The following is a 21,801-nucleotide window of genomic DNA, read 5'->3' on the forward strand; positions in this document are numbered from 1 at the left end:
ACCCCTCCCCCGCCCACGGGCACTGCCCCCTCCCAGAGGCACCAGCGCCCAGCCCCTCCCAGGGTGCCCAACTCCCGGGAGGTCTGGAACCCCCTTCCCCTGGGGAGGCGGGCGGCAGAGCGGGCAGCAGCAGGACCCCTGGGTTCCAGCGCCCTCCCCTTCTAGCTTGGGGGGCTCCCCTAAGCTGGGGCGCCCTCTCCCGGCCCCAGCACGCGGGGTGCTGGTGAGCAGCGAGGCTCCCCCAGAAGGAGCTGCTGGCGCTCTGCCCCGGCCCCTTCCCGCTGTGACTCCCCGCACTCCGGGCGGTTTCTCCCCGGGTGGCTCGGGGAGGGGGCCTGCTCCCCCCGGACAGCCGCTGAGCCCCCCGCCCCGGCCTTTCTGCTCTCTCCACAGTACTCACCCAGCCTGACCATGAGCGTCTGAGGAGAACGGCCCTCCCCTCAGCCCCGGCCCCCTTGTAAACTTGTGTATTTAAGGACCGGACACCCTCCTTTCCCTTCGGCCCCCTTCCCCCCTTCCCCAGCCCTCTGACCCCACCCACCGGGCTCTGGGGCCGGCTCCCCCATCACCCCAACCTTGGGCCTTTCGGACAAGCTGGGGGTGGTGGGGGTGCCCAGCACTCTGCCTGGGGTGGGCAGGGGGCTGCCCCTCCCTGAGGTCGAGGCGACCCCTGCTGGTCTTTGGGCCTGGGGAAGGGGCAGGGTGGGGAGGCATCAGAGGTTACTTCGGACCCTTGGACAGAGCAAGGAACGGGCGGGGCCATCCCTTCAGTGGGCCCCCGGGCCTTCTGACAGCCCGGCCAGGGGAGGCCGAGGCTGCCCACCTCTGCCGCAGTGCCCCTGCTTCCGGGGGAGGCAGAGCAAGCAGACTTTCAGGCCCGGGGCTGCCCGCCGGGGCCCACAGGCCTGACATTCATGCACCAACAACTTTACTTTTATACCGCGAGGACCTCAGAGACAGATGGACCGGAGTCCACTCCCCAGCTGGACAGCCCTTCGCCCCGCTGGGGCCCCGGGGCCCGGGTCGTGGGACTGGACCTTCTATCCCCACTGCCGGGGCTGTCGAGATGGAGCCATGGGAAAGGGCGGGGGGAGGGGGAACCTGCATCAATAAATGGAATTTGATTTTTTTTTTCATAACCCCTCGTGTGACTCTGGCTTCTGACCCCATTCCTAAGCACCCCAGCTGGGGCAAATGGTTCCCCCACTCTCGTCCCATAGAAGTGGGGGCTGGAGATGGGTCAAGAATAGACACAATGGGGGAGGCAGCCCTGAGGAGAGGGAAAAATCACAAGATCAGGGGTTCAGAGGGGAAGGAATCTCCCATTTTACAGATGAAAAAACCGAGGGCCAAGGAGGCTACTTAATATGCCTTAAGTAGTAAGTGTCTGACACAGGATTTGAATTCGGGTCACCCCCCACTTTCTCTAGCACCCTGCTGCCTAGGATGGTTTAGAGTGGCTGAGGAAGAAACTAGGTGGGTGGGTTGGGGGCAAAAAGTGGAGATAGGACTAGAAAATGAATAAGGAGCTCAGAAACCAGGGAGTGCAAAAAAATGGGAGGGCCCAAGGAATGAAGGCTGGGTGAAGGAAGAAACGCAGCCTTGAGTTTAGAGGTAGGCTGGGCTAGCCTCAGAAGGGGCTAGCCTGTTGGAGAGCTGAGTGACTCAGTGGACAGAGCAGTCTGCAAGGGCTGAGTTCTAATCCAACCTCACTCTCATTAGCTGTGGCCCTGGAAGAGTTACTTCATGTTTGCCTTGGTTTCCCTATCTAAGAATGGAGATAATAAAAGAGCACTTTCATTTGCCAAGGCTGCCGTGGGACTAGCCTAGTGGGCGCTATGTGGGTGCTGGCTGCTGGGAGGCCTGGGAGCCAGAAGCCCCTGTGAGCCCGCTGAGCCCCGGGGCACCCTACTAGGCGGGCTTTCTCCCCTGAGGGCTTCGAGGAGCTTCAGGCAGGAGTCAGGGAGAAGCCTTCAGGTGGAAGGAAAAGGGGGGGGTGGGGGAAAGGCAGGGTCTGGTGAGGACCCAAAAAGCAAGGGCATGGTGCTGAAGGCCAAGGCCTCAAGAGGGCTGGGGGGACATCTGGGCAGGGGGCTCTGGAGACCCAAACTGAGCGCCGACGGGCCAGTTTTGGGGTGCTGGAAGGGGCGAGGGAGGCTGGGGTCGGGGATGAGACTGCACAGGATGAAGTTTTGGGGAGGAGGGAGCATCTGTAGGACCTCAGAAGGGCAGGGGCCCAACCTTTCATTTCCCAGATGAGGAAACGGGCTGTGACTGAGGGCCCAGAGAAAAGATGCGGGATTGAAACCCAGACCGTTGTTACGATGCCTCCTTGGGGAGGGCCCCCCCTCCCCATGGAATCACTGAGCCTATGGGCCACAACCTCCCTGGCTCTGTGGCCATCCAAGGCGACCTCGGGAAAGACAATCAGCTGAGAGTTCATTCTCATGCTAGATTTATTGATTAGAGAGGCTGGATTCACAGTGGCCTCCATGGGCATCATGGCAAGGGAGGAGACTGGAAGGGATCATTAGTGAAGATCCCAAGGCACCTAGCTGGCAGAGGTATGCTGGTGCCCGTTGGTGCTCTCCACATAACCATTGGGGGGAGAAGCTGCCACCCCCTTCTTCATGGGCACAGGGCAGGCAGGGGCTTCGGTGCCCTCACATCGAAACTCGCTGCTCACACGCTCCATCTTGTGCTCCAGCAACATGTGGTTCTGGGGAGCAAGACCCAGGCACGCCCTGAGAGAAGAGAGACGCTGTCAGCCCTGGCTGAGAGGGGGGCTTCCCCTTGCCCCCCACCCCCGTAGCCCAGTGCCCGAGGTAACCCTCCACCAGGGCCCGTGGGCTCTCACCTGAGAATGTTCTCGATGCAGCTTCTCTGCCGAAACAGAGCATTGACCACGGGGGTGCCCGGGGGCACCAATGGGGCCTTGCAGAGGAAGCTCAGAATGGACAGGACCGAGTGGAAGCTCTGGAAATGAGGATCGCTGTCGGTGCAGAAGGTGATCCGCTGGCACAGCTCGGTGAGAATCACCAGGTCCAGGATGATGGGGCTGGCCAGGAGGGAGTCCTGGGCACAGAGAGAAGATGGTTGGGCATGTGGAGGAGCCGAGAGCCCCTCCCCCCAGAGCCCCCCAAGCAGCGCCGGCCCCACCCCGTACCTCGCAGGTGTTGTGCAGGACGATGGTGTTGGTGCCCCCGAGCATGATCTCCGATGTGTATTCATCCAGGGCTCGCTTGCTGTCCCCCACGTAAGGGACGTATTTGATCACGACCTGGGGAGGAGAGGGGGAACAGCATTGGTTCCTTGGCTAGTGGGTCCCTTACACACGAGTGGTGTGGTGGCGAGGGAGCAGGCTCCAGCCACACGAGGACCTGGGTTCAAGTCTCCTCTCCCACACACTGTGACCCAAGAGCACAGCGCCTGCGCACAGTAGGCACTTAGACTCCTGTTGGCTGCTTTGCCACAGGGATCCCTCTCTCTAGTTGTATACATTTATATATAGCTTTATAGATATGGATTTTCAAGACACACACGGATAATTTTTCAACTTTGACCCTTGCCCAGCCTGTGTTTCAGATTTCTCCTCCTTCCCCCCAGCTCTCCCCCTGCATGGCAAGTAATCCAATATATGTTAAACTATACTACCTGGCACTTTTAAAGGTTTGCAAAGCGCTTTACCTGTCACCTCACTTGATATTCACAATAACCCTGGGAGATAGGGGCTATTCTAATGTTTTACAGATGGAAAAACAGGCTCAGCAGTGAAATGACTTGCCCACAGTCCCACATTCACTGAATACATATGGGGAGATTGTTTCACTTTTGCTTTTGTGTCCTTTGAAAGTCTGGCATTCCTAATAAGTGCTTGGAGTCCAGGACTTCCAGAAGTTCAGTTCTAGCTACTAGTTCTGCTCCATCTTGTCTTTGCCCTGCCCCCAACCCGAGGTCCGCTTCTCCTGGTACCTTACAAAATAAACATTATTCAGCCTCACCGGGGTCCTCACTGCAGCAAGGCAATCGTTTTATTCCTCCCTGATTTCCCTGAATCTACTTCTCTTCTCAAGCCTTGTGTTCCTCCCCCTTTCCTTTGTCTGAAAGCTTTGCCTCCTTGCTGAGAAAATTTGGCAGCCCAGAAACATTCCCTTCAGGCTTGCCTTTAGACTGCACCCTCCGTGATCTCCCACCCCCCAGTTTTCACACTCTGTCCATCAAATGGTTGCTTCCCAATAGCCTTCAAACAGAGAGCTCTGAGCTCCCGCCTAATTCAGGTCCCCAATCCCTTGTCCCCTGGATTATGTGCCACAGAGCTGGGCCCAGACTCAAGTGATTTCCAAGTTGCCTCTGACAGGTGCTTCGCTTTTGCCTACCTCAGTTTCCCTGACTGTAAAACAGAACAGTGACCACTTCCAAAAGTTGTGAGGGTCTAATGAGTTAAAATACTTGTAAACCGGCCAGTACACAGCAGGTGCTGCCCCTCCCACCTGTATAACTTTGCATGGTGGTCCTCCCTCCCTCTGTCTACCTCACAGAGTTAAGAACTACCTTTGGCATGGAGCCTTTCCTACCCCACCAAAACCAAGACCCGCCTGCCTTCCCTCCCCAGATCCCCTGTCTTGATTAGACATTTGTGTCAATCTATTGATATTTGCACTGTACATCTGGCCCACCCTCCCAGCCCCTTCCCAGTTGGGATGCACACTCCTAGTTCCATTCTTTGTCCTTGCATTCCAAGGGCCTGGCCCAGTACCTGGGGGCTAATACTTGTTGATTGCCTGACACCACCAGTCACTACCAAGAAGTCACCCAGACTTCGATCTGTTTGCTCAGCACAGGAGCTAAAGCACACCCGCAGCCCCTTGTCCCCCACGTGCTCGCCCTGCTCTCCACGATGGGCCCCCGGCCCCCCCGGCCCCACCCCGCCCCAGCCTCATAGCGCCTGCTCCTACGCACACAGTGGTCGGGCTCCTCCCCAGGGCTGTACAGCAGTGGGTTGCTCTGCACCATGTCATCCACCACGTTGCTCTTAGAGACCTCCTTGGAGTGGAACTGCTTTGGGGCTGACAAGTTCCGGCCATCGTTGTTCCCCAGGTGGTTATAGCTGACGATGGACACGGTCTGTGGGAAAGAGGAGGGGGCGTGGGGAAGAACGCTGCAACTGTGTGCCAAATGTCCGCCCTTCCTGCCAACCCTCGTAAATGAATGGGACCCAAGGCTGGGTTGCCCAGCCCTTCATCTCCCTCCATCATCCAAGGACGGGAAAAGAACCTCAAGTTGCCACCTGGGCAGCCCGACAAAGTTCTGGCTCTCGTAAAGTAACTAACTTCTCTTCTTCAAGGGGAAACTGGGCCAGCTTCGGGTAAAGGCCCTGTCCCTGCTGAGATGGCACCAGCTCGAAGGCACCTTCCAGCCCTGCCATCCTCCTCTCCCCCCGCAGGATGGGAGTCGCTCTGACCCCAGCTGTGACATTCTGCCTTCCGGCAAGCTCCTGCCACCCTCTTACCTTGAGACCAGCTCCAATGAGGAAGTCCACAAGCACGGATTTGATCTTAGTCTGGCCGCTCTTGAAGTCGTCTCCTCCGATGTAGACCCGTCTCTGCATGGCGAGTTCTATCGCACCTGGCACGAAGGTGTTCTGGGGAGCACCATTGAGGTAGGCGCAGCCTTCCAGGATGCTGGCCACCGCAAACAGGGTGGAGGGGGACACCTCCAGGTCCCGCTGTTGGGAGAGGGATGGAGCCTTAGGACATGAGACGTCCAGGCTGGGAAAGTCCTTGGGACACAGAAACATCAGAGCTGGGAGGGATCTCAGAGCACGTGTGTCAGAGTCAGGAGAACAGGAGTGTCAGGGCAGAGAGGGACAGTAGGACATGGACCATCAGAGCTGGGAGAGATCTTGGAACACAGGATGTCAGAGTCAGGAGAATAGGAAAATCAGGACAGAAAAGAACCTTAGAAGAAAGAAGAACTAGAGAATTATAAAAGACAAAATGGACAACTTTGATTATATCTAATTAAAAGTTTTTGCACAAACAAAACCAATAGAAACAAGATTAAAAGTACAAAGCTGGGGGGGAAAAAAACCTTTATAGCCAATATTTCTAAAATACATAAAGAACTGTGTCAAATTTATAAGAATACAAAGTATTCCGCAATTGATAAATGTCCAAGGATAAGTACAATTTTCATATGATGAAATTAAAAGCTATCTGAAGTCATATGAAAAAATTAGCAAAATGCAAACTAAAAACTCTGAGGTACCACCTCACACCTCTCAGATTGGCTAAGATGACAGGAAAAAATAATGATAAATGTTGGAGGGGATGTGGGAAAACTGGGACACTGATGCATTGTTGGTGGAGTTGTGAAATGATCCAACCTAGAGACCAATTTGGAACTATACCCAAAGAGCTATCAAACTGGGCATACCCTTTGACCCAGCAGTGTCATTACTGGGTCTGTATCCCATGAAAATTATAAAGGAGGAAAAAGGACTCACGTGTGCAAAAATGATTGTAGCAACTCTTTTTGGGGTGGCAAAGAATTGGAAAAGGAATGGACGCCTGTCAATTGGGGAATGGCTGAACAAGTTGTGGTACATGAAGATAATGTTCTATATTATTGTTCTATAAGAAGTGATGAACAAGCTGATTATAGAAAATCCTGGAAAGATTTACTTGAACTGATGCTGAGGGAAACAAGCAAAATTAGGAATATATTGTATAGAATAACAGCAACAATGCAAGATGGTGATTCTCCTCAGTGGTTCAGTGATCTAAAGCAATCCCAATAGACTTTGGACAGAAAATGCCATCTTCATCCAGAAAAAGAACTAAGGAAACTGATTGTAAATCAGCAATGCTATATTTACTTCTTTTTTTTCTGTTTTTTTTTTTTGTTTTGTTTTTATCTCGCCCATGACTTTTCCCTTTTGCTGATTTTTCTCTCCCAACATGACCCATAAAGCAATGTGTAATAAGAACAAATAAATAAAAAAAAATAAAAAAATTTTAAAAGTATATGGAATATCTGAAGTCAGGAAGACCCGAGTTCAAATCTGACCTCAGACACTTAACGCTTTCTAGCTACGTGACCCTGGGCAAGTCACTTGACCCCAATTGCCTCAGCAAAAAAACCCAAAAAATTATATGGAACATCAGAGTTGAGAGGGACCTCAGAACACAGGAGAACATAGAATCCAGGCCTTAGAACATGGAACATCAGAACTAGGAGACACCTAGAATATAGGATGGCAGAGTTAAAAGGGGAACACAGAATGTTAGGATAGAGGAAGCCTTAGAACACAGAATATCAGTTAGAAAAACATAGAATGTTAGGGTAGAAAGGAAATGTTAGGGCGGAGAGGGACCTCAGAACCTGAAACATCAGAGGTAGGAAGGCCCTCAGAACATAGGATGTCCCGGAAAGGAAAAGAGAATGTTAAGATAGAGAGGAGGCTTAGAACATAGAATGTCAGAGCTGGAAAGAGCCCAAACTCTACCTTCAAACTCCTCAAAGACTATTTCAGGAAGCTTTCTCAGATACACGCCTCTCCCTCCTCGCTCTAATGTACAGTTACCGGGCATCCTAATTCTCTGTTTTGGCATCTTAACCTTTTGTAGAGTGTGAGCTCTGCCTTATTCTCCTAAGGCCTGAGTGCAGAGCTCTGTTCAGTGAATATTTGACAAATGAGTGAATGTGGTCTGTTGGAGCGTTTAAAAGATCATTGGATTCAATCTCTCCCTTTTACAGAGAAAAATAAGGGAATTAGGGAAAGAAAGCTATCCAAGACCAGCCAGCGAGGCGGTACTTTGGGGAATGTGGGACTGGAAGCCAGTTCTCCAGATCCTCAGTCCAGGGGTCTGTCGTGTTAGCGGCTTAGGCCGAACTGTCCCCCCACCCCAGGCTTCCGGAGCTAGGTGGGTCCTTTCCCCGGGATTTCTCAATGCTCTGCTCGCACCTCAATGGCCTGCAGCAGGTTTTCAGCTGTGTCATTGAGTCCAGGTACCACGTCACAGAAGCACTCGGTATTAGCCGTCCACAAAACGATGACCTTGTCCACCCCACTTTTGGTCCGGAACTCACGGATGTCCTTGCGGATCTGCTCCAGCTACAGGAAGGAGGGTAACAGCCAGGGGTCACACGGGATCCCCGCCACCATCATCCTACCTTGATGCTCTCCTGCTCCTCCCCAGGGCCCAGGCACCCACCTGCTGGGCCCGAGAACCAGGAATGAGGTTATCTGCTCGGCTCTCCTGGTTTGCAGCGATGAACTTGGGGATATAGACTGAGGGCCGGGGCCGCAGCTGTTCCATATGTGGCCACAGCTGTTCCTGGAGAGCCCAGTCCAGCACCTGTGCCCGCTTCATGGCCTCTGCCAGGTTCAGGGAAGAGATGTCCCAGCCTGAGGGGGCAGCAGATAATGTTCAGTTAGTATTATTCTCTCTCCTACCCTACCCCCAAATTAGGCTCATAGTGAAAGGATCTCAGAATGGAGAATGTCAGGACTGGGAGGATCCTCAGAACAAGGAATGTTAGAGCTGGGAGGGCCTTTAGGACACAAGATGTCAGGGCTGGAAGGGCCCTTAGAACCCAGGAGGTCAGTGCTGCTTGGGGGGGGGGAACTTTAGAACAGAGGATGTCAGAGCTGGGAGGGCCCTTACACAAACAAGGGGCTTGGTTTTAGGCAGTGTAGCATATTGGAGATGACACTGGAATTGAAGTTAGGATGCACTTGGGGGGTCAAATTTCCCCTCAGACACTTAGTACCTGAATGATGCAAGGTCCCTGAAGGCTTAAATAACTTGACCTAAGCTCTCTGGGCTCCAATTTGCTCATCTGTAAAACTCAGGAGTCAGACATCCTGACCTCTCCCATCTACGGTCCCACGAATTCCCACTCAATGTTCTCTGCCCTCAAGCCTTTTGCAGCTCTGGTTCTGAGATCTGTAATCTCAAAGGCCCCACTGACTTCCCCTGAGCCCCATTCCTCCAATCTCTCCGTAGGAGGAGGGGGTCTGGGGTACCTCTGGCCCCTGGGAGGAGGATCACCGGGTCAGATTTGAGCTATAAGGAACCCCTGCCATTTTATAGACGGGAACGTTCGATTGCGAGAGGTGGCGACTTGGCTAAGGTCTCCCAGATGCCAAGGGGCAGAGAGGGGGATCTAAGCCTGGCTCCTCTGGCTCCAGCTCCAGAGCTGTTACAGCTCACCAGGCCACCCCAGGCAGAGATGGACACGACTGGCCCACGACACAGACTGTCAAGAGCTAGGAAGGACAAGCCCATCCAGCCCCTCCACCTGGAGGAGTTCAGAAGCGACTTTTCCCAAGGTTTCAGTCATAACCTGGGTGCAGAGCCTGGGCTAGAGTCCAAGTCTCTCGATTTCCTGTCCTATGCCCTTCCCCCTGCACTGGGACTGTCCCCAAACACCAGCCCTGCCCACGCCTGTTCTCCCTGGGCCCCAGCATTTCCCAGCCCTGACTGCTTCTCCTGGTCCCATTTCCTCTCTGCTTACCATCAAAGACAATGTCATCGGGCGAGACCATGGGCAGCAGGGCACGAAAAGGGACGTGGATGCTTTGGCCATGGTCATCGCTGCCCAGGCTCACCGTGGCAGCTTGCATCAGGGAACCATAATAGTTGGCTTCCTGTTGGCAGAGTGGGAGGTGGAGTGAGGGGTGGCTCAAATACCAGCCCCTCAAGTCCCTGGCCCTGGTCCCCCATTCCTCACCAGCTAACGTTCTTACCTTCCTACCAGTCTTGGTCATCCAGGAGAGTTTAAACTTGTTGGCCAACACAGCAGCTGTCACCGTGGAGCCGTTGTTTCCACCCCATCCTACTAGCATGACCCCCAGTCGAGGCACTTTCCGCTCGGTCCGGAATGTGAAGCGGGTCGAAATGGGATGCACCTAGTGTGTGTGGAAACAGGGAGAGCTGAACAGCCTTAACCTCTCTCAGGGCTCTGTCCCATGCTGCCTTTGGGTCCCTTCCCTCCCCCACAACTCCATATTTTTCTACATCCCTCCAAAGAGCTAAACTCTCTCTGTAACCCATTCCAAGATTCCCTGAGCTCAGGATTAGCCTCCCCTCCCACAACCCCGCCTAGAACTCCTTGGCTCTGGGCCTGGAAATTGTGCCTCCTCCCCATCCCTCCGGGATCCTACTTTCTGCCCGATTCATCCCAGGATGCTCCTCACTGTCCCTGTTTTCCCACAGCCCAGCCTGAGGGAACTCTGGGACTGCTTGCTCTGTGGGGAACAAGGCAGGTGGGAGGCAAGGGACGCAGGCTACCTTAAGATTGCCTCCATCCCGGCTGACCCGGGTCGTCTGGTACGTGTAGTGGGCCTGGATGACATCGGGCCCGTAGGTGACATCGGGACTCTCCACCACAAAGGTCTCCATCTCCACTTTCTTCTCTGGGGTCCTGGGAGCTACCTGGGATCTCAGGGGCACTGGCGTCTGGAGGTGGGGATGAAACTTGGCTGCCCTTCCCCAAGGACCCCGGCCTCCCTCCCGGCCCCACCCCGGCCCCTCAAAGACTGGCCTGTCCAGTCCTGCAGAGGATGCATGCTGGGACAGGCTGACCCTGTCCGATAGGGCTGGGTACACTCGAAGGACAAAGCGAGCCGGTTGGGTGGGCAGGATGGAGGCCCGACTTGGCTCGGCCAGACACCCCTCCCCTCCAAGGTAAGGGGCTTGGTACAGGATGTTCTCTCTGGGGCGCTTGGGGGAGGGCTTTGGGAGAGGAAGGAGATATCAGGCCACACCCCCCACAGGTTTGGGGGAGGAGAGGAGGGGACCGAGAAAGGGGAGGAAAAAGAGGAAGGGGGAGTAGGAGTAGGGAGGAGTGGGGAGGGAGGAAGAGTGGGGAGGGGTGAAAAGGAAAACAAGGAGAGAAAAGGAGAGGAGAGGAAGGAGGAGGAAAAGAGGGGAAGAAGAGGAAGGAGGAAGAGGAAGGAGGAAGAAGAGAGGAGAGGAAGAGGGAAGAGAGGGAAAAGAAGAAAAAGCAAGGAAGGAGGGATGTGGAAGAGGAGAGAGGAAGAGAAGAGGAGAGAAAGAGGAGAAAAGAGGAGGAGGAGGAAGGGGGAGTGCTTGCTGCGCGGCCGAGGTTCCGGACTCCGGGGCCCCCGGGCTAGGGAAGGGTCTCCCGTGCCTGCCCGCGGCGGCTCCCACTCACCGGGAGGCTGGCGCGGCGGCGGTGGCAGCGGCGGTGGCGATGGCCTGGCTGGGGACAGCTGGCCGAGCTGGGGACATAGGACGCGCAGGTCTCTGGGGTCCTGCTGGCGGGTGAGCGGGCGTGCAGGGGCGGCTCTGGCTCGGGGCCCCGGGGAAAAAGGCGGCCAGCCCCGCCCCAGGCAGCTCCGCCCCGCCCCTAACCCCCCAACCCCCTCCGGCCGAAACTTTCCATCCCCAAGCGGCTCCCGTGGCCCTCCAAGCCCCCCCACCAGGTACACTCTCACCTCCACGTTGCCAGGGGTGACTCTGAATATGCCCAATTCTCACCAGCCCTCTCCCCTCCCCCACGCACAACTGGGGGCTCTGAATCCCCCGTACCTCGGCCAGAGTTGGGGGAGATGGGGCAGATGGAGGCTCGGAGCTGCGGCTAACAAAGGGAAGAATACCAGACCTCGTGGCAGGGGGGAAGAGGGAGCAGAGGCCCCAGAGCCTTAAGGAAATTGGCCCCATTTCACAGCTGGGAGAAGGATGTCGGGAGAGAGAACAACGTCTCATGGGGGTCGGCTCCAACTGCACTGAGCTGACTGCCCCCCCCAGCGAGGGGGTGAACCCAGAAAAGCCAGCTCTTGCCTCAGCCGTGCTGGCCACTGGGGGGGGTGAGAAGTCAGGGTCTGCAGCACCCCCCGTCCAAAGCAGGGCACAGCCGTGGCCCTCTCTAGCTCCACCTGCTCCATCCAAGCATTTTCTGGGCCTGTTAAGTGGGAGAGTGTCACCTACCTCCCAGAGTCCTTAGGAGGGTCCAAGGGGAGAGCAAAGGTGGGAGGGGGCCTATGGAGAGGGCCTGCCCTGTCTGCCCGGTCCTAGAGGGAGGGGAAGGACTCTGAGCTCCGGCTGCAGCGAGTCTCGGCCCCCTCAGCTGTGCTGTATCCAGCAGCTGATAACAGGCGTGAGAACCAGCCGCTCTGAGCAACAACAACGGATACTCACAGAAACGGGGGTGGGGGCTCGCCTCTCCGAGACATCCACCACCCATCTTCCGGAGAACTTTGGAAAACAAATGGCCTTTGGGGCTAAAACTTTCCATGCTGGCCCAGGGCCCAAAAGGTGGATTATTTTGGAAAGGCAGAGGGGTTGTGGAGGGAAGCAGGGGGAGGCAGGGGAGAGTTAACTCAATTCGGTCCAATCCAACACTTATTAAGCACCAACTATATACACTCGGTGCCAGACTGGGCCTTCAGAGAATGCCCAATTGGGACGTGGGAGGGCTGGGGAGGTGGGGAAACAGTGAGGCAGGCTCCCTGGGAAGAGTTCCTCAGCTGCTGTGGTGGAAGCATCGCCAGAGCGTGGCTCCCAATCTCCACAGGGCCTAGGGGAGGGAGACGGGCTCCTAGGGGGGCTGGGCTTCCCGGGGACACACTTGGGCCAACTTCTCCCAGATTGCAGGAGTTGCTGTAATAGGGCCGACTTCCTGCTAATTCATCCATCGGCTGGTCGGAGGGGGGGGGTGTTCGAATGCCCATCAGAGCTGAAGAGGACCCTCAAATGTGCAATGTCGGCTGGGAAGGCCCTCAGGGCCCCGCATCTCAGAGGCAGGAGGGACCTCGGGGCCGGCATCTCAGAGGCAGGAGGGACCTCGGGGCCCCGCATCTCAGAGGCAGGAAGCACACAGAATGTCAGAGATGAAAGGGACCTTGGAACACAGAACTTAAAAAAAGGAGGGAGAAAAAAAGAAGGAAGCCTCTTAAGGCCCATTGAAGGTAACTAGTCCAACATTGCAGAAGCCTCTGAGGGAAGTGAGAGTTCAAGACCTGCAGCCTCTTACAGGTATCATCCATAGGCTGCAATTAGACCAAATGGAGCAAGCTTAACCTTTGGGCTTATCTCTGGCCTTGGGGAGCTTCTGGAAAGGAGGAAGAATGAAGGGAGAGGAGGGCAGCTCTGGGAGGGGAGGGCATCTCCAGCTTGCCTTCCAGATCCAGGCTCAGGGGCAGGGAGCCCCTCTCACATCCGGCCTGCTCCTCACCACCCAGGATGGGATGGTGGCTCAGGGGCTAGGCAGGAAGTTGGTAAATTTCCACTGACAAATCTTTCCTTCTCCAGCTGCCTGCTAATCTGTCCCCACTCCCTGACCTTGGGGGAGTCTGCCCCATCGGTGTAAGGGAGCCAAGCCTCCAGGGGCCTCGAACCCACTCCTGGCACAACCTATGTCAGCTCCCCCTGGTCCTGCTGAGGTTTTTAAGGTGGACCCCCAACCCATCCCACTTAGTTTCCTAACATTCAACAGCCAAGACCACTCCGGGGCTCCCTTGGAGACAGCCCATAAAGCGCTAGGAATCAGGAGCGAGCCAACATCTCTAAGGGACATGTCTGAATAAGCCCAACTCAGTGGGAGATGGAAACACCCCTGGAATGGCATTCGGATTGAATTAAATCCAAATGCCTAGGAGTCTGCCTTCTGAGGACTTTGACCACCTACCTCTCCTGTCTTATCTCCCTCGGCCTTCCTTCCCCCTCCCTTAGCTCTGGACAGACTGAACAGACTTCCCTGTCCCCAAGCTCTCCCCTCCATGTGTTCGCTCCGTTTCCTTGCCTGACATGCCCTTCCATCTCTTGGACCTAAATCCTCCCCAACCTTCAAAGTTCCCCTTTGACAGCGTCCCGATTCCCGATGCTGATGTAAAGATCATAAAATACCAAAAATTCAATAGCCTTTTTGGTTGATTTAACTAAGGCCTAGATTTGTCCAGGGCCACACATCTAACGTGGCTCTCCCTCGTAACCCAAATGTGCCATGTTTCAGAGAGAAACGAAAGGGATCACAGTCACCTAAAGGAACTTCCTACTCACAAGTAGGAATGTTCTATAGTCGGGAGAGGAAGGGGATGCCATCCAGGCCCAATTTAAATGTCTCCAATTAAAATTAAAGGGAGCTCAATCCTTTTCACCATTCCCAAAACCCTCATTTTCCAATATCTTTATAAATCTGTAGTTAACACTTTTTTTCCCCCAAATGGACCCTGAATATGTGTGTGTATTTAAAAAGACATTTATTTATAAATGGGCCCTCTTAGCAACTTTGACCACAAGGTCCCAGTTCTGCTGTGAGGGAAAGCTAAAGAGTTTCATAAGCTTAAAACTTCCTTTTCTAAGGGCTTACAGAGGACCCTGGAATTAGGGCTGGGGAAGAAAGGAGGGCTATGATTTCTTCAGGTTTCTTCCCAAGTTCTCCCTAAGGAAAACATTTCCCCTAGCCCTCCACCTCTACTTAAGGCTTCCAAACCTTAAGGCAAAGGTGGTGCAACAGTTCAAGAAATTATCAGGTTGTAAAGGGCCTAAGGGCTCTGGTCATGCAGAGCGACGGCCCCCAGGACTATGGGTGCCTAGGCAGATAACAAGGGCAGAGGTTAAGGTTTATGGAGGCAGTACATGACGACATCCAAGTCCAGCCCCAGACGGTGAGACACAGATGTACCTGGGCTGTGTTGGCTAATTACTAGTTACAAGTAACGGCCTTTTTCTAAACTTGTTTGTGAAAAGATCCCTGGCAGGGCTTTCCCTTCAAGGGTCCTCTTGAAGAAACTATTTTGAAATGTTTAGTGCTGAAAATGGTAGCTGTATCTGGAGATTCCATCTTGGCTCCCCAGTGACCCTTCTCCACCCCCCAGCCCTGCTAATTCAGTGTTTCATCTCGGGCTGCTCTTGTGCCCTCCCAGCCCAACACATCATTCCTGTGGCTTTTCTTAGAACTCCCTCTTAGATGGTTTCTTTGTGACCTCGGGGCCTTGGCAGGAGGTAGAGCCATGCTGGGCCCTGAGCAACAAGGAATTACTGAGCTGAGGGGAGCTAGGAGTGATTGTCCCTAGTGGCACGTGGACTGGCAGGAATAACAGGAAAGGTGGAAGCAACTAGTGCCCAAAGAAGGAAGCTTTGTCCTATCCTAAGAAACAGGAGACTCGGCAGGTCCTGCTTTGGGAAGGCCGAGGGGTTGGCTGACCGGGGTCCCAGACTTGATTCCCTCAAACGACTTGCTCTATGACCTTGGGTAAGTGACTTGTTTTCTGGACCTCCATTCTACTAGATTCAGTGCCTCCTAAAATTCCACTGGCGCTGCCTTCTTGATCTGACCCGCAGCATGGAGGCCCCTCTGTTCACAGAACTTCCACAGTCAGTTTGGGCCCAGAGCCCTCCTCAGGCTGAGAAGGAAAGGAAGGAATTTATGTCCTCTCAAGAGGCAAAAAACCAACTGCTTCTGGCTCCGGAAGGGGGAGCTTAGGGAAGAGCTGACATATTTCCCTTAAAATTAAGACCACAACCTTTTCTTTTCCAATACAGTGAATTTTATTGTATGTTGCAAAATCAGCATTCACCTTTTCAGTGTACAAAAAGGACACTAGCTCTTTAAGAAAACATTAGGAAAGCTGAAGACTAGGCAGCCTTTCAATTGTAACATTTTGGCAAACTTGAAAGCTTTTGTAAACTCCAACTCCATGGCTCAAAATCGGTTTTTCTCCACAGTACAATATTACAAAGTAGAAACACAGTATCAATAAGTTAGATCATACGGAATCACCTAGAACTGGTTTATATTAACCCAAATAGCACAGATTTACTTAGCTTCATAATCCCTTAAAAGGTAGGGGGAAAAAAAAAACCAACCAACAACATAAAAAGGCAGGTCTGACTACAATGTCTCATGACAATCTGAAAGATAAATGAAGCAAGAGTCATTGAAGGCTAATTGGGTCTCACAGTTTTGAATTCATTAAATATTTCTCTGTTTTATATTCCAATTCTCTAAGTTCCAGAATATACATGTAAATGTATACAACAAATCTCTGTATACAACTCTGTCTGCAAAAATATCCTCATAGCAGATGTGTAAAGACTAAGGTCTGTTCATATACATTACCCACCCCCAACAGCAAAATCAAAATGCCAAAGCCTGAGGAAGGCAGCGGTGAGATCCCAACGCTGGTCAGTGTGCTTCCATGGAAGAATCGAGGGCCATAGGCGGGCTCTGAAGTCACTCAGGCAGACTCAGGAAAGGAGGGGAGAAGGGGAGAGGAACACTCAGGGCAACCTGTTTCCAGCCCAAATGACACCAACTCTTTGGAAGCAGTGGCTGAAAATGATCCCCCCTACCTCTTGCCTCCTCCCCATCAAGGTCAATAGCAGCAGTCTGGGAACCCCCCCACTTTACAACTTGTTTTGGCAGCAACCTCCCAAAAGCCTATGGCTGGACACACCCTGACCTTGGCTGGACACCTGAACATAAATCCTTTCTTCAAGCCTGGGATGTGCACTTTGGACATCCCACCCCACACCCAGACACAGGTATAATCTCTAAGCACAGTGCCCAGTGGGCAAGGCCCCCCCCCCCCTCCAACCCCTGAAGGTTCTGTTCTAGGGGATGACTGGGGCTACCAGTCAGACCTTGCCAAAGAAAAGTATGAAGTTATCGCAGCATTCTGGTTCAACCTGACCTGGGTCAGTTTGCCCACCATAGGGAGGTGGGAGGAGGGGGTCTCATGAGATTTTCAAACAAGGCCCCTCATCACCACCCTGATTTTCCAGGAAGCTCCTTCACACTTCAGTGAATTCTTTTCATTTGTGCTAAGAAAGCAGTCTAGAGTCCTCAAAGCTAAGCCATCTGCCATAGAGCAAACCTTGATGCAAAGGCCATTTGGGGGGAGGAGGGGGTAGAGACCTCCTCCTTCTTCATGGCCACCTCTGCTGGGTCCCCTGCAGCCTGCCAGTGTTTCTGGCACACGGTTTTCCATCTTATTTGGCTCGGATATTGGTGCTTAGATGTGGGAGCCTCATCTAGGGACAAGTGTCAGCCCACTAATGCTGAATACTGAACCATCTCCCTTTCAGTTATATCAAATCTGAACGAGAAAAGGCCGCCTCTTGAGAGCCAAGCTTCTTGTGAAAAGGTCGCTCTGTCTTTCAGCGGTCAGGCAGCCAGAGGCCTGATAACAGAGGTATGTTATCAGCTCTGACTGCACACAATCTGACAGATTGGCTTCTACTGGGGCAGATTTACTATCTGGGGAAGCCTAGGAATCCAGATTGTATCCTTGATGAATCCCAACAGCAGGATCACTCAAACAACCAAGTAGCCACTCCTATTGAAGAGCAGCCCCGCTCCAGGCTAGCCAGAAAGCAGGCAGGCCTGAGGATATGGGGAGGGGGAGGGAGCTGCTTCTCGGGCGGCCTCGGGCACAATTCCAGGTCCAGGAGAGATGGTAATTGGGGAAACTGAGCTGGACATGAAGGGAAAAGGAGAGGCTATTTCCAGGCAACAGACTCCCCTAGAGAAGGAACTTTCTAGTGCAAAGAAACCATCACCAAGCAGGTGAAAGACTGGGAGGAGGAACACTTTGGGGTACTCAAAAAAACAAGAGGGGGAAGGGATTAAGGAGGTAAAGCCCAGACACTCCCATGGGGGCCCTGCCCCCAAGGCTGAGCTCACAGCGGTTCCCTGAAGACCTGTAAGGCAGGGCTCAGGGTCTGGAACAAGGATCTAGGGAGATGGACAACTCAAGCGATTTCAGCCAGATCTCACTCCATCCCAAGAGCTGAGGGCCTGCCACTTCTTTGGAAGGGGTAAAAACCAAAGCCCCCAACTCTCAATATACCTCCAGCTGCTTGTATTTCTTTTGTACAGGGCATCATGAAAATAATAATAATAATAATAATAATAATGCCTCTATCAATTTAGTAATACTGCAATTAGAACAAAGGGAAGGGATCCAGACCATTGGCCCAAAAGGGAGGAGAGGCACGGATTTAGAAAAGATGCAGTTTCTCTCATACAAAAATAGACCATCGTCTCATTAGCAAGGAATAAAATTGGCCATCTTCATATAAAACTAGAAAAGTTGGACAGACATCTCAGAGTCCTCTGGGACAATGGATACAGTGCGCGATGAAGGCTGAAGAGAGATGCCAGTCACCAGAGGAGAGGCTTTTCAGGGACCGCTCTCCTGGGGCCCAGGGCCGGTCGGAGATTTTCCAATAGTAAACATGAAGCTGAGCTCTGAGTCTGAGCCTGCTGAGAAGCCACCCAAATGAGCTGGTTGGAGACACGCCTGCTCCAGCCGTAGGAGCTCAGGAGCTGATCCTGTGCAAAGCGCCCAGACAGCTTGCATATAAATAAGACGCTTCTTAGGCTGGTGACTCCAGAATGAGCCCCCATGACTTGGGGGGAGAGCAGGAGAAGAACCAAAGGACCATAAACAGCCCAACCAGGGGCTGACAAATCTGCAGCTCACTCGAACCTATCGAAACCAAGGATTTCCCCTGCACGTTTTCCCCTGGAAGTTAATGAGTGAGTTTTCCTTTTATTTATCTACTTTTTGTTAAATAGATGCATTTTCTTTTGCTTTAAACTTTCCCCTGTTCCCCACACACACCAAGAGGGTGAAGCTTGAAATGCCTCTGGCCCTGCGGGAGCCAGTTCAGCACGGTGACGGCCGCTGAGCCGCAGCCAGCCAGAAGTCCGCCCCAGGCCCCGGTGTTCCCAGTGCACAGGTCATTGCCAAGGCTGGAGCTGCCGCTGGTCATACTCTGCTATCAGTTTTTTGATGTGAGCCAGTTTGTTGTGTAGATATTCACAACGGTACTTTTCTTGGCTGTAGTTAGTATTAGTCTGAAAGAGATTAGGGAGAGAATACTAAGATCATCTCCAGAATGGGTTCCCCCCCAAGGGAACTCCAGGGCCACAGAACAGTCTGAGTCTGAGAGAAGGGAGGCCAATAAAAGGCCTGGGGGCCTGGACAAGCCTTTTAACCCTTCTGAGTAGCAGGTTTTCTTTGTAAATTGAGGGAGTGGGCCTAGGCCCCTCCAGAAGGCCTCTGCTGGCTCTGGGATTTTTCCATCATTAAGTCCCTAAAACTCATTTTACCTCTAAAACAGAGATGATGTGTAGAGAGAGTTTTAAAGGTTTATGAAGTATTTTACATGTGTTATCTCATTTCACCTTGTGGGGATAAGAGCTATTATTATCCCCTTTACACATGAGGAAACAAGCTCAGGAAGCTTTAAATAAGCCATCTGGGGTCAAAAAATCACTGAGTGAGAATTGAAGTGAGGTTTGGTTTTCTTGATACCAAGTTCAACATGATCATCCACTGCACCAACCAGGAGAACATGAACACTCCCCACATGATCAGGTTGTCGTGAAGAAAGTGTTTTACACACAGTAGCTACCCCAATGTCGATGAACCTTAATTAAAGGCTTTTGTGTGACTTTATACATATAATCAATATCATATTCCTTGCCTTCTCAAGCAGGGAGAGAATTCCTCACTGAACTTAAAAAAAAAAGTTAAAAATAAATAATGAATGTATTTAAATAAATTAATAATTTTCTGAAAGGCCACAGGAATTTCATGGAAATAGAGATGACTGATTTTCCCTCCTGGCTCCACCTGTGTGAGCTGTGATCTTAGGGCCCTCCACCCCAGGTAAACTTAAGACTCTCAGAGTTGGCAGGGAGCTCAGAAGAAGTCCTAATTCAAATACCCTGACATCTGACAAGGGTGTGTGACCCAGTCGTTGCCTGCAGACTTGTGGTGAAGGAATCTCCCCACCTATGAGGCAAGCTTCCAGAAGCACAAATACATCAGGAGAAGCTTTTGTCAGGCCAGGTAGAAAAGGACCATAATGGCCAAGGCCACAGTCACTGTTATCAGTGGCTCAGCCCCACACCCTGAACTGGGCATTCCCCATCTAGCAATGTCTTCAATAGACTCTACTCCTACCAACAGCCTTTCATTTTCATTCCGATCATCAAAGCCTGTCTTTCTTGCCTCTTTAAAAGGCAGTGGTGAAGGGAAGACCACCTTTATTTAACTTTTCATTCAGTTTTTGCTGTTTTCTCACAAGTCTGGGTCTTTAAAGAAAACAGACTCTCAGGCAGTAGAGGGAGCTCTACTTACCAAAGAAATCCTAGTTTTCCATAGGGAATCCATGGGGAACGGGGGTGAGGTTGGGGGGAAAGAACCTCAAGATAATTTTATACAGGAATGGAAAATTTCATCTCTGATATTCTGGATTTTCCGTTTTGTTTTTACAAGTCTAAGAGTTAAAACAAATTGTTAAAAATTGAGGGAATATCAGTTTAGGGAGGAGCTGCTGATTTCAAATTTATTCTATCAAACAGTAATAGAACGGAGTGAATGATGCTCTGAGCACCCACACATTCAATGATCTCTTGGAAATCTGTGTCTAAAAGGATTTGGGGGAAGGAAAGAGGTAAGGAGTAGTTATCAAAATACTATAGGATATGGGTAAGGGAGAGACAGAGAGAGAGAGAGACAGACAGAGAGAGAGAGAGAGAGAGAGTGAATGTGTGTGTGTGTGTGTGTGTGTGTGTGTGTGTGTGTGTGTGTGTGTGTGTGAGAGAGAGAGAGAGAGAGAGATGGGGAAATCAATAAAATGGCAGTTTACCTTTCTATGATGCTTTACAGAAGCCCATTAGAGAGAGTGTCATGCAGTGGAAAGATTGGATGTCAGATCACCTAGATTAGATTCTCAGCTGTGCCATTTAATAGCTTGTGAGCCCTTGAGTAAAACACTTCCCTTCTCTGAGTCTCTGTTTTTCCATCTGTAAAATGGAAATCATTATATTTGTACTATCTAACAGGTGTAATATCATTAAACTATTTATAAACCTTAACATGTCATATAAATGTGAATGATTATTATTAAGGAAAAGTCATATTGATGTAGACAGCCTATTAGGGCATGATTCTTTAACCATTTTTGTGTCACAGACCCTTCTCCAACTCAGAAAGGAAACTGATTATATTGAAACAGCTCTGTTAAATTACTTTAAAAAAAAAAAAAAAAAAAAAAAAAAACAGTTCTTGAACTTAATCCAGGTTAAGAGCCTCCTGCAATTTGGTGGGGTTCTGGGGGTAAGTCTGTGTGGGGAGGACTACAGAATGTGTGTGGTAGGGGAGGTAAAAGAGTAGACAGCATAGGGCAGTGGGAAGTGATGGAATGTTTGGTCTCACACTATCCTCACAGAATCTTCTGACCCAGATGATGTTCACAACCTCTTGCTTTTGAGAATGTGTCAGTAAGCCAAAGACTGTAGGCTGTAAATCACAGCTTACCCTTCTGTTTCCAAAGTGCTTTCATACACTATCATTGAAAAACCCAACAATCCAACAGGATGATTTATCTCCATTTTACAGATGGGGAAACTGAAGTCCAGGAAAAAGGTGATCAAATAGCTTGGAAATGGCAGCTATTAGACTCAAGCACCTACCACAAGACCTCCATAAAGCTCCCTGATCTATTCCTCCCCAAAAGGTATGTAGCACTTTGACTCTCCTTCCTGTGTTTATTATGTTCTGGTCTGCATTGAAATTATTCACTTATGTAACTATCTCATCTCCTCCCAACACCACCAGCGCAATGAGAATGCCAAGAATAAGGGCAGGACTTGCTGTGTCTCAGACCAAGGCAGCACACACATATTGGGGGCCACAGATAACCGGGCTGCAGGTCAGAAGGCCTGCCGTGCATCCAGGGTCTATACTTATTGTGTGACCCCAAGGCCTGGCAAGTCTCTTAAATCTTTTTGCATGTCAGTTTCCTCATC

The 21,801-nt window shown here is 51.8% G+C and overlaps 3 protein-coding genes across 19 annotated transcripts in view; 1 reads left to right on the forward strand and 2 right to left on the reverse strand.

The window, feature by feature from the left end:
- The window catches only part of SSBP4 (single stranded DNA binding protein 4), a 47,979-nt gene extending 46,840 nt beyond the window's left edge, over positions 1-1,139 (forward strand). For 10 of the 12 annotated variants that reach the window (XM_074302702.1, XM_074302682.1, XM_074302663.1 and 7 more), the window contains one exon: positions 394-1,139. In XM_074302702.1, coding sequence (XP_074158803.1) covers positions 394-423 — 30 coding nt within the window. In that variant the 3' untranslated portion in view covers positions 424-1,139. The remainder of the gene's footprint in view (positions 1-393) is intronic. The other 2 variants (XR_012488221.1, XM_074302686.1) reach the window with 2 other exon arrangements.
- A 1,299-nt stretch (positions 1,140-2,438) lies between these two features.
- On the reverse strand, positions 2,439-12,103 carry ISYNA1 (inositol-3-phosphate synthase 1). Of its 5 annotated transcripts, none has more exons than XM_074302744.1 (11): positions 11,961-12,103; positions 10,299-10,466; positions 9,755-9,916; positions 9,523-9,655; positions 8,217-8,410; positions 7,967-8,116; positions 5,510-5,725; positions 4,960-5,124; positions 3,167-3,280; positions 2,858-3,075; positions 2,439-2,744 (listed from the first exon to the last, which is right to left on the reverse strand). In XM_074302744.1, the coding sequence occupies exons 2-11, from the start codon at positions 10,407-10,409 to the stop codon at positions 2,552-2,554; spliced, it is 1,656 nt and encodes a 551-aa protein (XP_074158845.1). In that variant the 5' UTR covers positions 10,410-10,466; positions 11,961-12,103; the 3' UTR covers positions 2,439-2,551. The 5 variants fall into 5 exon arrangements, with proteins under 5 accessions (XP_074158845.1, XP_074158835.1, XP_074158873.1 ...); XM_074302734.1 differs by lacking the exon at positions 11,961-12,103 and adding an exon at positions 11,185-11,339; XM_074302772.1 differs by lacking the exon at positions 11,961-12,103 and adding an exon at positions 11,185-11,320 and having other exon boundaries at positions 2,439-2,774; positions 2,838-3,075.
- A 6,438-nt stretch (positions 12,104-18,541) lies between these two features.
- The window catches only part of ELL (elongation factor for RNA polymerase II), a 128,015-nt gene continuing 124,755 nt past the window's right edge, over positions 18,542-21,801 (reverse strand). Inside the window, exons 12-13 of one of the 2 annotated variants that reach the window (XR_012488226.1) lie at positions 20,640-20,796; positions 18,542-18,837 (exon numbers count right to left, since the gene is read on the reverse strand). Coding sequence is in view for 1 of the 2 variants with exons in the window: in XM_074302715.1 (XP_074158816.1) it covers positions 18,721-18,837 (117 nt within the window). In the remaining variant the exon portion in view is untranslated. The remainder of the gene's footprint in view (positions 18,838-20,639; positions 20,797-21,801) is intronic. The other variant, XM_074302715.1, reaches the window with a different exon arrangement.

The sequence above is a fragment of the Sminthopsis crassicaudata genome, chromosome 1 (genome assembly GCF_048593235.1).
Source record: "Sminthopsis crassicaudata isolate SCR6 chromosome 1, ASM4859323v1, whole genome shotgun sequence".
Classification (NCBI taxonomy): Eukaryota; Metazoa; Chordata; class Mammalia; order Dasyuromorphia; family Dasyuridae; genus Sminthopsis; species Sminthopsis crassicaudata.